The 13,052-nt window shown below is 48.6% G+C and overlaps 1 protein-coding gene across 1 annotated transcript; it reads right to left on the bottom strand.

The window, feature by feature from the left end:
* Window positions 1–1,980: 1,980 nt before the first annotated feature.
* On the bottom strand, window positions 1,981–12,639 carry LYSET (lysosomal enzyme trafficking factor). The gene is made up of 2 exons (XM_088462980.1): window positions 12,227–12,639; window positions 1,981–6,311 (listed from the first exon to the last, which is right to left on the bottom strand). Exon 2 carries the CDS (start codon window positions 6,293–6,295, stop codon window positions 5,900–5,902), a length of 396 nt encoding a protein of 131 aa, XP_088319106.1. The 5' UTR covers window positions 6,296–6,311; window positions 12,227–12,639; the 3' UTR covers window positions 1,981–5,899.
* Window positions 12,640–13,052: the final 413 nt, after the last annotated feature.

Raw genomic sequence — 13,052 nt, 5'->3', positions numbered from 1 at the left:
CTTAAGTCCCGGGAAAAACCCTGGTCGATTGCAGGGGCAGCTACCCGGGAACATGTTCCCGGGTAGGTACCTTTCAGACAGACTTGGCTTCCCGGGAATTTGGCTGAGGCAGGCCAAATTCCCGGGAACCTCGAGATGTCTGAAAGGTGTATTAGTGACGAATAGGGGAGTGTCAAAACACACCTTCTCCCCAGTTGGCCACACCCCCTTTTTGAGGGAAAACAAACACCCTTTCGGTGCCCCCTAGCATGAATACTATGTAATGCAGAGGTTTGCGAAGCTGGCCAGTGTATTTTTTACCGCACATGCATCCCGGTCGGTTTAGAGACGGAGGTCGCAGTGAGGACTTGGACACAGATCAAGTGACAATCAGCAAATGTCTGTGGGAGGTAACGGGGGTGGCGAATCAAATGCAAGCGTGTCGCAAATGTCATGTGGCCGAGTCGCAGCCTGCAACTGCATCTTTCATTCAGCTTTACTGGCCCCAGCTTCTTAGTTCCGATGGACCATAGAGTTGCTCAGAAAATCAATTGTGCAACTGATGCCGCGTCTTTGTACGCAAGCGTGGGGACTAGATGCCGACCGTGGGCTTAACTACACAAAACCCAGCGCCTGCGGCAGTAACATATTTTGTCACTACCGCTGACTCCCCTTCCAAGCGCTACACTGTGGCATTCGCCTCACATCTCAAAACGTGTCCTCATTCCCACCTTCACAACCCTACGCTCCGCTACATCTTTTTATACCTCATCTCCTATTTCTCCATATGTCCTCATTGTCATTATCAAAGTGTTACATCGCAGCAGTATTGTCTAGCTCATCTCTCCATCTGTCCTCTGGTGTTTATTGTGTTCTAAAAGCCAGCGTTTCCAATCATGGTAATACGCAGTATTTCAAAGGGTTTAAAATGTGTTACTAGCAAAACACAGCTACTAAAAGCATTGCCCTTGTAAACTTCGGTCATAAACACAAACATGCCATGTTTCATTACATTATTGTAATCTTGCTAGCAGTATACTCGGCTGCTGTGTAAAGTCACAGGCCCTGTCTGTCATTTCTGCCAAGCAAGTAGTATAGGTGCCTACACACTAGACCAAACTTGGCCCTCCAGATGCTGTGGAACTACACATCCCTGCATGCACTGCACATAGTTTTAGCATGCTGTTATATCAAAAAGGTGGCAGTGCATGCTGGGATGTGTAGTTCCACAGCAGCTGGAGGGCCAAGTTTGAAGACCCCTGCACTAGACGATGTGCAACCAATGCAATGTCGTGAACGATTTCCCTTGAACCCTCCCCGGCACTCCAGGACACGATAAGGTGCTAAAACGATCTATCCTAATGATGGCTTGCTTCACTGATAGTGACAGCTCTTTGGATCTCATATTGAGAGTCGACAGCAACTGATTCCAAATGCAAATGTCACACCTAGAATCAACTCCAGACCTTTTACCTGCTTAATTGATAATGAAATAACGAGGGAATAGCCCACATCTGTCCATGAAATAGCTTTTGAGTTGATAGTCCCATTTCTTTTGGCCCCTTAAAAAGTGGGAGGCACATATAGAAACCGTTGTATTTCCTACACCGTTCACCTGATTTGGATGTAATTACCCTCAAATTAAATCTGAAAGTCTGCAGGTAAATCACATCTTCTTTGTTTCATTTCAAAGCCATTGTGGTGGTGACTAGAGGCCAAAATATGAAAATTATGTCAATGTCCCAATATTTATGCACCTGACTGTGTATATATTTATATATAAGGTTGGCATACCTCTTCTTTACTGCAGCAGGGCGCCTTGAACTTACCAGGTCTGCATTAGTCTAGTTAAATTTTCGGTAGGCTGAGGTAACCCGGCAGATATACTTGTAACCACACCTACACACATTTATTAGGGAGTACTTGGTAAGCATACAAATAGTTCTGAGAAATGAAGATAAGAAACTAACTTACTCAGACATAAAAACTTTTTTTTTTTTTTTATTGGAATAAATATATTTTGGCATTATATTAGGAAACATAGGCAAAAATTAGAGAGAGAGAAAAAAAAAAAAGTTTCCATCACATATGATTAGTGCAACTCCAGATATTTACCCTGAAACAGTGAGTTTTGCAGATAACAGTAATATCAAATATCTGTAGACAGTGTTAAAACAGTTACAGGGCCAGTGACCGTGCCTGGGGGTTACATGGATATAAAAGCAGAGGATCCCTCATCAACATTAATGGCAGGGGAGATCCCATCTGAGCTCCAAGGTTCCCAGCCAAATATAGCTATCCCAGACTGGAAGGATAGGCAGAGAAACAGGGAACAGGCAAAGAGACAACTCCTGAGTTTGCTCATAGGATGCACAGCATACACATATTAGAGAGAGGGAGGGAGTCATTTAATAAAGAGATACACCCCACATTTAAAGAAACCTTTACTTCCATGAGACAGCCCAAGTCATTTCATTTACATATATTAAGGCAATTCATTCCATACAGACAAGGCAGGTATAGAACACCACATACTGGAAAGAAAATCAGCCCAACGAGTTGCATTTGCTAAACTTTCTTAAAATGGACACAAATCAACATGTTCAGGGTCTTATCCATTTGTTCGTCACCTACATATAGTGCAAGCAGCCATTTTGTGGCAAGATGCAGCCTATCCGTTCACCATGAGCCAGTGACATCACTGAGAATGCAGCCTATCCATTCACTAGGAACCAGTGATGTCACTGAGAATGCAGCCTATCCATTCACCATGAGCCAGTGACATCACTGAGAAAGCAGCCTAACCATTCACCATGAGCCAGTGACATCACTGAGAATGCAGCCTATCCATTCACCATGAGCCAGTGACATCACTGAGAATGCAGCCTATCCATTCACCATGAGCCAGTGACATCACTGAGAATGCAGCCTATCCATTCACCATGAGCCAGTGACATCACTGAGAATGCAGCCTATCCATTCACCATGAGCCAGTGACATCACTGAGAAAGCAGCCTATCCATTCACAATGAGCCAGTGACATCACTGAGAATGCAGCCTATCCATTCACCATGAGCCAGTGACATCACTGAGAATGCAGCCTATCCATTCACCATGAGCCAGTGACATCACTGAGAATGCAGCCTATCCATTCACCATGAGCCAGTGACATCACTGAGAATGCAGCCTATCCATTCACCATGAGCCAGTGACATCACTGAGAATGCAGCCTATCCATTCACCATGAGCCAGTGACATCACTGAGAATGCAGCCTAACCATTCACCATGAGCCAGTGACATCACTGAGAATGCAGCCTATCCATTCACCATGAGCCAGTGACATCACTGAGAAAGCAGCCTAACCATTCACCATGAGCCAGTGACATCACTGAGAATGCAGCCTATCCATTCACCATGAGCCAGTGACATCACTGAGAATGCAGCCTATCCATTCACCATGAGCCAGTGACATCACTGAGAATGCAGCCTATCCATTCACCATGAGCCAGTGACATCACTGAGAATGCAGCCTATCCATTCACCATGAGCCAGTGACATCACTGAGAAAGCAGCCTAACCATTCACCATGAGCCAGTGACATCACTGAGAATGCAGCCTAACCATTCACCATGAGCCAGTGACATCACTGAGAATGCAGCCTATCCATTCACCATGAGCCAGTGACATCACTGAGAAAGCAGCCTAACCATTCACCATGAGCCAGTGACATCACTGAGAATGCAGCCTATCCAGTCACTAGGAACCAGTGACATCACTGAGAATGCAGCCTATCCAGTCACTAGGAACCAGTGACATCACTGAGAATGCAGCCTATCCTGTCACTAGGAACCAGTGACATCACTGAGAATGCAGCCTATCCAGTCACTAGGAGCCAGTGACATCACTGAGAATGCAGCCTATCCAGTCACTAGGAGCCAGTGACATCACTGAGAATGCAGCCTATCCAGTCACTAGGAACCAATGAGGCACAAGGTGTCTGGTCCTTTCCGAACCGATCGCTGCATTCTCATGATTATTGTGTTGACCCACATAGCTGCCTCCACTGTGTAGGTGACAAGCGTGCTTTAGTACCAAAAATGTTAATAGTGCAGCCTTTTAAATGCCCCAAATAGAGGCAACAGCTTAACCAGACACTAGCAATAAGTATTGCATTTACATTTGTATTTGAACAGATTTGAGGAGGATATACTGCAGTTACCCATTTTCTATAAATCTATTTTATGGCTGTATTGTTGGAATAAATATCCCTACACAGTAGAGCTTGATATGTCGTTGCTGTAGCTCTTGTCCTTCAGACAATAGCTGGTCAGAGGTGCTGCAATGTCTGTAGTGATATGCGTCAATAGGCCCAATATTATAGCGTGTAGCCTTATTATTAGCTAGCTAATCTGAACTAAATCTACATGTTGGTAAATGGAGTTCATAGATGGCTGCAATTGGTCTGTGTGTGGGGTCATCTTCCAAATACACTAAACAGACCCCTGGGTGCCCATTTACCAATGTATATTTCAGGTATAAGCCCCAAAAACACCCGGTTTCAGGGGTTAACCACAAAATTTAGTATCCCCCGGATGTATGAAGGAGGGACTGCAGCAGGTATCTCAGATACCTGCTGTGATCCCTCCACTCCCGCAGGCAGCCGTATATCCCATAGGTTCCTATGGGGGATGCGATGCTGCCAAATGTACCAACATCTGTAATGCGATGCATCCCTGATATTGGCCCCCGCAGCGAACGCCATCTGAAGATGGCGTTAGCCCCTGTAGCTTATGGGCTACACCACGCACAATTAGCGGGAGGAACCCTCCCAGGCAATGGCGGCCGTGCATGTGCAGTCAGCGTGACTATGCATGCCCAGCAGCCATGGCACTGGCCGGCAGCTCTCCGGGGACATCGCAGGAACAAACTCCTATTTAGAGCCCGTGTCCCAGCATGTCCCAGATGATAAATCCGGGCGCTATGATCGCTTATTGCAATGAGATGATGGACGGTATTATGACCAGATTGCATTGCAATAGCGATCATTAATAAATGGAGACCCAAATGAGGTATGACCCAAATATCAGACGTCCAGCTCTGGTGCAGTTTCCCCTTTGTGTACAGTATGTGTGTGTGGGTGGTTTGGGCTCAGGCCAAGTGGCAGGTTTGTACCGTGTGTAGCCGGGGCGTTATACAGACACAGAGGAACCGCACAAAGCAATTCTACAACTAATCACCGAGGGGAAAAACATTCAAACACTGACAAGTGTCCAATGTTTACCAATCGGCCTCATCACGTATCCCCGACAAAACTGATATAAAATGAGCTTTAGAATAATTTCATTTGAAATAAACATTTTTGTATTTTTTTTCTTTTTTAATTCCATAATTTATTTGACGCAGTCACTGGTAGCGCAGCTCATCCACGTAAACAGCTTAGAAAACGTCTGACAAGATCCGATTACGTTTCAAATACAAAAATTACATTTCAACACATCATCCACTGTCATTTCTGTATATAAAAATCAAGTGTAAATCGCCCTGCCCCGGAACCAGTGACTACATTGTAGAACACAGTGGTAGCAAGAGACAGATGACGAGTCATTAAAACCTCCCCGACTCCGAGGGCTGCTGGTGGCAGATACATTTCGTAAGTGGAGTGATGCCTCTTACAGCGTATCCAAGATGTCGGAAAGCGAAAACTGATCTCCATAAAACCGGTTATTCAACATCAGTCATTTTAGACTGTTTAAACAATTACAGTGCAGTTTCCACCCAAGGTTATAGCAGCCAGGCAATACTTTCCACGACTTTTAAAAAAAGAAAAGAAAGAGGCACGTTAGTCCAATCTTCATTTGCAGGGTTTGCAATCAGCGTTTTCTTTTTGCTCATGGTCCATAACCCAAAGACAGAAGAGATTTAAGTTTCAATCAACTGCAGTCTGCTGATCTGATTAGAGGCCTTGATGAAAGACTGCTGACGGTTGCACAGGACAGCCAGGCATATGGGAATAATACAGTAACCCACGGTCCTGGGGTCGGCTCTTGTGCAGGAATATAGGAACAGGAAGACCTGGAAGTAGGGCAGGAGAAACAAGGCAGCCCAGAGCCAGAAGGGCAGGGAGAGCAGGCGGGCTTTTAAGGAGTGTACCCATGATGCTTCAGTGTCGGGATCTCGTGGCTTCACCTGTACTTGCTCCAGGGCCAGTGTGTTGTAGGTGTCGTTGATTTCAAAGACGTAATAAAAGGCAGCAGCGCTCACGAAGAGGTAGAGGCCGACCCCGATCCATCCCATCCTCTGTCGAAAATTCATCATTCTCCATGCTCCGCGTCTGAAAGCGCAGATAGAGGTCAGGCACACAGGCATCAGCCACACAGAACCTCATATGAAATACAAGTCTTGCTGGGCAGGATGATGCACAATCTAGGAACCAGCTAACTGCCACCAGAAAACCACAATGAGCTGCACAGTGCATACGGCATGTAACTCGTGGACTTACACAGGATGCATTCGATCACACGTCTGTCCTGTGATCAGATAGTCACATGGTGGTAACAGATTATTTCACAGAGCAAAACAATGACAGCTACAGCCGATATAGGATCTCCAAGTGCATCATGGCCTAAACCACTGATAAGTATGCCAGTCATAAGCTGCAGACACACGTACAGATTATCTGTCCAACCATCCAACTAGCTGATTGGTTGGAATGAATATCGGGTAAGGTATGACAGCAAATGACAATCAGCAATTTGCTCCCAAACGCCGGAAAATGGGCAAAAACTGATGTTTGAACAAATTGTTTAGATCAGGGGTTCTCAAACTATTTTGCGCCGGGACCCCGTCTGACAAAACATTTTTTTTTTTTACAGGACCCCAGGAAGTTACCGCAGAACGATGCCCCTATATATTTATAGGTAACACATTTTTTTTTAAGATCTGGGGCGGGATGCAGCAATGAGAGAAATGCGCTCAAACCCCCAAAAATGCTGTTTTCAGGGTTCTGACCGCATTTCTGATACTGTATGCACCAAGTGGTGGATAACACCATCTTCAAATAACGCCAATCAGATCCCTCCTAGCACCCTTAGCAGCGCATGTCACTCTGCACATGCTCAGAATGACACCAGAGGGACTTCTGGGTCATGGTCCCGGAAGTCCCTCATTTGCAAAGGACAGCTTTTACCGAGAGAGCTGTCTTTGCGGTCACCTTCATGCATAGCGGCGTAATCAACACCGGCATGCATGGGAAAGGCGGCGTGATGCATCCCGCCCCTGTTGATTTTTCTAATTACACTTTTATGTATATAATTTTATTAATGTCCATCATCTTGCTTATATATATTTATGCCCATTATATTTCTTATATATTTGTATGCTATAAAAAGGAATATGATGGGCATAAATGTATAAGAAAGATGATACTCATAAGAAAGGTGGCATAATATAAAAAGATGATGGGGGGGGGGGGGGGGTGATGAGGCATAAAATGTATGCACATTACCCCCTTGCCCATCATCTTTCCTATATTTGTTTTAGGACCATCATCTTCCTTAAAGATTGTATGGCATACACATATATAAGAAAGCTGATATAGGGAAGACGATGGACAAGGGAGGTTGTGTAACATGTATAAACATCATCCTACTTTCATTTATGACCCTAGTTCTACATTTTACTTTACTTACCATTAAAAATGGTTCTTTCTTTTTAACACTATATATAAAGCTGCCACTCGCTGTTAATAGCGCAGGGCAGTGACTCCGTCCTACAATTATACAGGCTGCGGTGTGGCTCCTTCACTGTGACTGACACCCGGGTGACGTCATGGCGCACGAACGTCGGGACGTCTCATGGGTGTCAATCACAGTGCTGGGAGGAGGACCCGGCGGGGGACTGCTGACGCAGGTGTACCTCTCAGAATTAACACTGTAGCGGTGCCAGGGAGTGGGACTGGTCCAGGCATTTTAACTTGCTTTGGGTGAGTTGCGACCCCATGCTGAGATGGGCGCGACCCACAGTTTGAGAACCGCTGGTTTAGATCAAACATTTAGCAAACTTGTCTGACGCCATTTTCATCTGTTTTCTGGCATTTAGGAGCAAATTGCTGATCATCAGTTTCTCCCATACGTTACCAGATTTTCCTTCCATCCAATCAACAAGCAGAAGTGCAAAAAGGAATAACTAGGAGACCTTGCATCTAGAAGCGCACATTGTGGTTACACTTTGATAAGAATTATACCCGACCACAGCTTGTAATACAGAAACTGAATGCTGGAAAACGATGGCCTATGGTCATCCTGTGACTACAAGTAGTGCTAATAGGACCTGATTCAGTAAGGATCGCTATTGCAGCTTTGTAATCGCACGCAGATCCACTGCGCAAATATGCTGATTGCAATTCCGTCACAGCCCAATATAAGGATGCCCACATCCCCTTACGCACATCCATAACACTTAGCTAAATAGCAAAACAACCGGTACCATCAGTCCCTCAATTGCTAACTTCATTGCAGGCAGTGGGAGCTCAAGCTGCACAGCCTATCACAATGGCTAATTTATGCACGCCCATGCAACAGCGTTCAAACGCACAACCCCCAAACGCTGCTGTCAATCACTCTGCGATAGGTCTGCGTAGTCACTGCGATCGCAGTCCAGGTCGCAGTGGCCGGTTGGTGCACTGCGATGCATACGCAATAATCAGTAGATTGCGTGCGTATTAGTTGTGATCCTTGCTGAATCAGGCCCATAGATCGCAAAATCATACCAGTCCTCCAAGTGGTGTCCATTGGGTAGACCACCATTTCTTAAATGTTAATATTCTCTTCTCAAACCAATTCCCTTTGTTTAGACTTAAAAGAGGAAGTGAAACGGTTTGTGAAATAATATAACACTTCGTACATTTCCTGAAAGATATTCTTGCGATGCAGATTTGTGTTAAGGCGCACATCCACCTGCCGATAATACTGAGCGACTGCACGATTACGACATCGTAATTGTGCACTTTTATGTCAGAAACGACCAGCGATGCACGCTCCCGCTGGTCGTTTCAGACATCAATCATGGGGTGAACATGCCGGTCAATCTGTCCATAACGACAAATTGGGCATGGTCACAGATGATGGAGGGTGCCTGCACTGATCAATCGCTCAGTGCAGGCTCATCACAGACTGAAACAACTGCACCATTACAATGTCGTAATCACGCAGTCGTTTTCTGGTCTGCTAGTGGATGTGCGGCATTAGAGTGGTTGGGTCGGTTACCCTCTTCACATTAACTTATTGTGTACAAGTGACACCCTACTACAATTACAATAGTTGCTCTGTACTACAGTGGTTTAGTGACAGCATAGCACCCTCAGTGAGCTCATTACCCACAGTCACTATATTGTACACCAGAGGTTCCCAAACTCCACCACTACAGCCCATGCTTCAGCACAGATGATGTCATTACTACCTCAGTACTCAGTTTGGGAGCCGCTGCTATACACAATTACACCAGACATGTAGCAGCTGGATGCCACACACCCAGCCTCTGACTGTGGTCTCTATCTTCTGTTTCATGTGTAGCCATCTCTAATCTCTGCTGTCTCATGTGTAGCTATATCATCTTACATAGCTCTCTCCTCCAACATACCTCTTACCGGTCTCTCTCCTCTTTCCTGTATCATGTGTGGCTGTCTCATGCCTCTCTCCCCCTCTCCTGTGTGGCTGTCTCATGCCTCTCTCCCCCTCTCCTGTGTCGCTGCCTCATGCCTCTCCCCCCATTCTCCTGTGTGCCTGCCTCATGCCTCTCTTCTGTGCCACATGTCTCATTCCCCGTTGCTCCAGGTCTCCTCCTATGTCTCTTGCCTCTCTTTCTCCTCTTTCTCCCCCTTCTCCTGTGTGGCTGCCTCATGCCTCTCACCCCCTCTCCTGTGTGGCTGCCTCATGCCTCTCACCCCCTTCTCCTGTGTGCCTGCCTCATGCCTCTCTTTCTCCCCCTTCTCCTGTGTGGCTGCCTCATGCCTCTCACCCCCTCTCCTGTGTGGCTGCCTCATGCCTCTCACCCCCTTCTCCTGTGTGGCTGCCTCATGCCTCTCACCCCCTTCTCCTGTGTGGCTGCCTCATGCCTCTCACCCCCTTCTCCTGTGTGGCTGCCTCATGCCTCTCGCCCCCTTCTCCTGTGTGGCTGCCTCATACCCCCTTCTCCTGTGTGGCTGCCTCATGCCTCTCACCCCCTTCTCCTGTGTGGCTGCCTCATGCCTCTCACCCCCTTCTCCTGTGTGGCTGCCTCATGCCTCTCTCCTCCTTCTCCTGTGTGGCTGCCTCATGCCTCTCTCCCCCTTCTGTGTGGCAGCAACATGCCTCTCTTCTGTGCCATATGTCTCATTCCCCATTGCTCCAGGTCTCCTCCTGTGTCTCATGCCTCTCTCTCCCCCTCTCCTGTGTGGCTGCCTCATACCTATCACCCCCTCTACTGTGTGGCTGCCTCATGCCTCTCTCTTCCCCTTCTCCTGTGTGGCTGTCTCATGCCTCTCACCCCCTTCTCCTGTGTGGCTGCCTCATGCCTCTCCTGTGCCATATGTCTCATTCCCCGTTGCCCCAGGTCTCCTCCTGTCTCTCATGCCTCTCTTTCTCTCCCCCTCTCCTGTGTGTCCGCCTCATGCCTCTCTCCTCCTTCTCCTGTGTGGCTGCCTCATGCCTCTCTCCTCCTCCTCCTGTGTGGCTGCCTCATGCCTCTCTCTCTCCCTTGTCTCCTGTGTGGCTGCCTCATGCCTCTCTCTCCCTCGTCTCCTGTGTGGCTGCCTCATGCCTCTCTCCCCCTTCTCCTGTGTGGCTGCCTCATGCCTCTCACTCCCTTCTCCTGTGTGGCTGCCTTATGCCTCTCTCCCCCTCTCCTGTGTGCCTGCCTCATGCCTCTCTCCCCCTTCTCCTGTGTGTCTGCCTCATGCCTCTCACCCCCTTCTCCTGTGTGGCTGCCTCATGCTTCTCACCCCCTCTCCTGTGTGTCTGCCTCATGCCTCTCACCCCCTCTCCTGTGTGTCTGCCTCATGCCTCTCTCCTCCTTCTCCTGTGTGGCTGCCTCATGCCTCTCTCTCTCCCTTGTCTCCTGTGTGGCTGCCTCATGCCTCTCACCCCCTTCTCCTGTGTGGCTGCCTCATGCCTCTCACCCCCTTCTCCTGTGTGGCTGCCTCATGCCTCTCGCCCCCTTCTCCTGTGTGGCTGCCTCATACCCCCTTCTCCTGTGTGGCTGCCTCATGCCTCTCACCCCCTTCTCCTGTGTGGCTGCCTCATGCCTCTCACCCCCTTCTCCTGTGTGGCTGCCTCATGCCTCTCTCCTCCTTCTCCTGTGTGGCTGCCTCATGCCTCTCTCCCCCTTCTGTGTGGCAGCAACATGCCTCTCTTCTGTGCCATATGTCTCATTCCCCATTGCTCCAGGTCTCCTCCTGTGTCTCATGCCTCTCTCTCCCCCCTCTCCTGTGTGGCTGCCTCATACCTATCACCCCCTCTACTGTGTGGCTGCCTCATGCCTCTCTCTTCCCCTTCTCCTGTGTGGCTGTCTCATGCCTCTCACCCCCTTCTCCTGTGTGGCTGCCTCATGCCTCTCCTGTGCCATATGTCTCATTCCCCGTTGCCCCAGGTCTCCTCCTGTCTCTCATGCCTCTCTTTCTCTCCCCCTCTCCTGTGTGTCCGCCTCATGCCTCTCTCCTCCTTCTCCTGTGTGGCTGCCTCATGCCTCTCTCCTCCTCCTCCTGTGTGGCTGCCTCATGCCTCTCTCTCTCCCTTGTCTCCTGTGTGGCTGCCTCATGCCTCTCTCTCCCTCGTCTCCTGTGTGGCTGCCTCATGCCTCTCTCCCCCTTCTCCTGTGTGGCTGCCTCATGCCTCTCACTCCCTTCTCCTGTGTGGCTGCCTTATGCCTCTCTCCCCCTCTCCTGTGTGCCTGCCTCATGCCTCTCTCCCCCTTCTCCTGTGTGTCTGCCTCATGCCTCTCACCCCCTTCTCCTGTGTGGCTGCCTCATGCTTCTCACCCCCTCTCCTGTGTGTCTGCCTCATGCCTCTCACCCCCTCTCCTGTGTGTCTGCCTCATGCCTCTCTCCTCCTTCTCCTGTGTGGCTGCCTCATGCCTCTCTCTCTCCCTTGTCTCCTGTGTGGCTGCCTCATGCCTCTCACCCCCTCTCCTGTGTGGCTGCCTCATGCCTCTCTCCTGTGCCATATGTTTCATTCCCCGTTGCCCCAGGTCTCCTCCTGGCGCTCTGTGTCTCACCTGTCTCCGGGGAGGCAGTTTCCTGTAGCCCCGGCCGGAGCCCCTGGTTCAGCTCATGCACTTCCCTTTCATCTCATACTGTGAGTGACGCTTCCAAAAAACCCTGGACCGGAAGTGTCCTCCCGAGGTAGCGGCAGCCATCTTAGTTGTGGGCGGAAAATGCCTTTGGTAATCTTGCCTTGTAGCAGAGAAATAAAGAGACTGCTTCGTACATTGATCAGTTACCCCTTGGCTGTCAAAATATATTAAGAACACACCAGAGGCAGATATTACCTCAGTTTACATTGTGTAAAATGATAACGCTCCATATTCAGAAGCAGTTTCCGCAAATAACTCCAAAATGCTCTTCCAACTCAATAATGGCAGTGCTATAGGTTTTGCCCTTTAGCATGATGGCTGCCTCCTACTTCTTGACGCCTGTATGGGTGTCGCAAAGGCCAGGCCTGAGCTGTAGTTACTCAGCACACGCCCTCTACTGGCGGAAACGTCATTTCACGCGATCCAAATTCCCAAAAAAAGGGTAGAGTTTACTTCCCCTTCGTGCTAGGGACCTGGAAGTGACGTGCAGTGAGGGCGGAAGTGCGGTTCCATGCCCATAAAGTCCACCTAGTGAAGAAACTTGTCCCCTTGCGGGCTTGTTGCGCTTGCCACAAGATTATATTCCCCCTCTATGTCCACGTGAATTGTAGGGAATCACATTGGACGATAGCTGATGACATTAAGGTCCTCTCCACGAATGGCATCTAGACACTACCATTCCAAATGGAGTCAAGTGGTGCCAGACGGGATCAGGTCTATAAATCTCCTGAAAAATGGTCGACAATGT

This window comes from Taudactylus pleione, unplaced genomic scaffold (genome assembly GCF_031769625.1).
Source record: "Taudactylus pleione unplaced genomic scaffold, aTauple2 ptg001303l, whole genome shotgun sequence".
NCBI classification, from domain to species: domain Eukaryota; kingdom Metazoa; phylum Chordata; class Amphibia; order Anura; family Myobatrachidae; genus Taudactylus; species Taudactylus pleione.
The sequence above is the reverse complement of the archived record's forward strand: the minus strand, read 5'-3'. Positions and strand labels throughout refer to the sequence as shown.

Coding starts and splice junctions, on each gene's coding strand:
- LYSET (XM_088462980.1), bottom strand. CDS start 6,295: ATGATGAATTTTCGACAGAGGATGGGATGGATCGGGGTCGGCCTCTAC.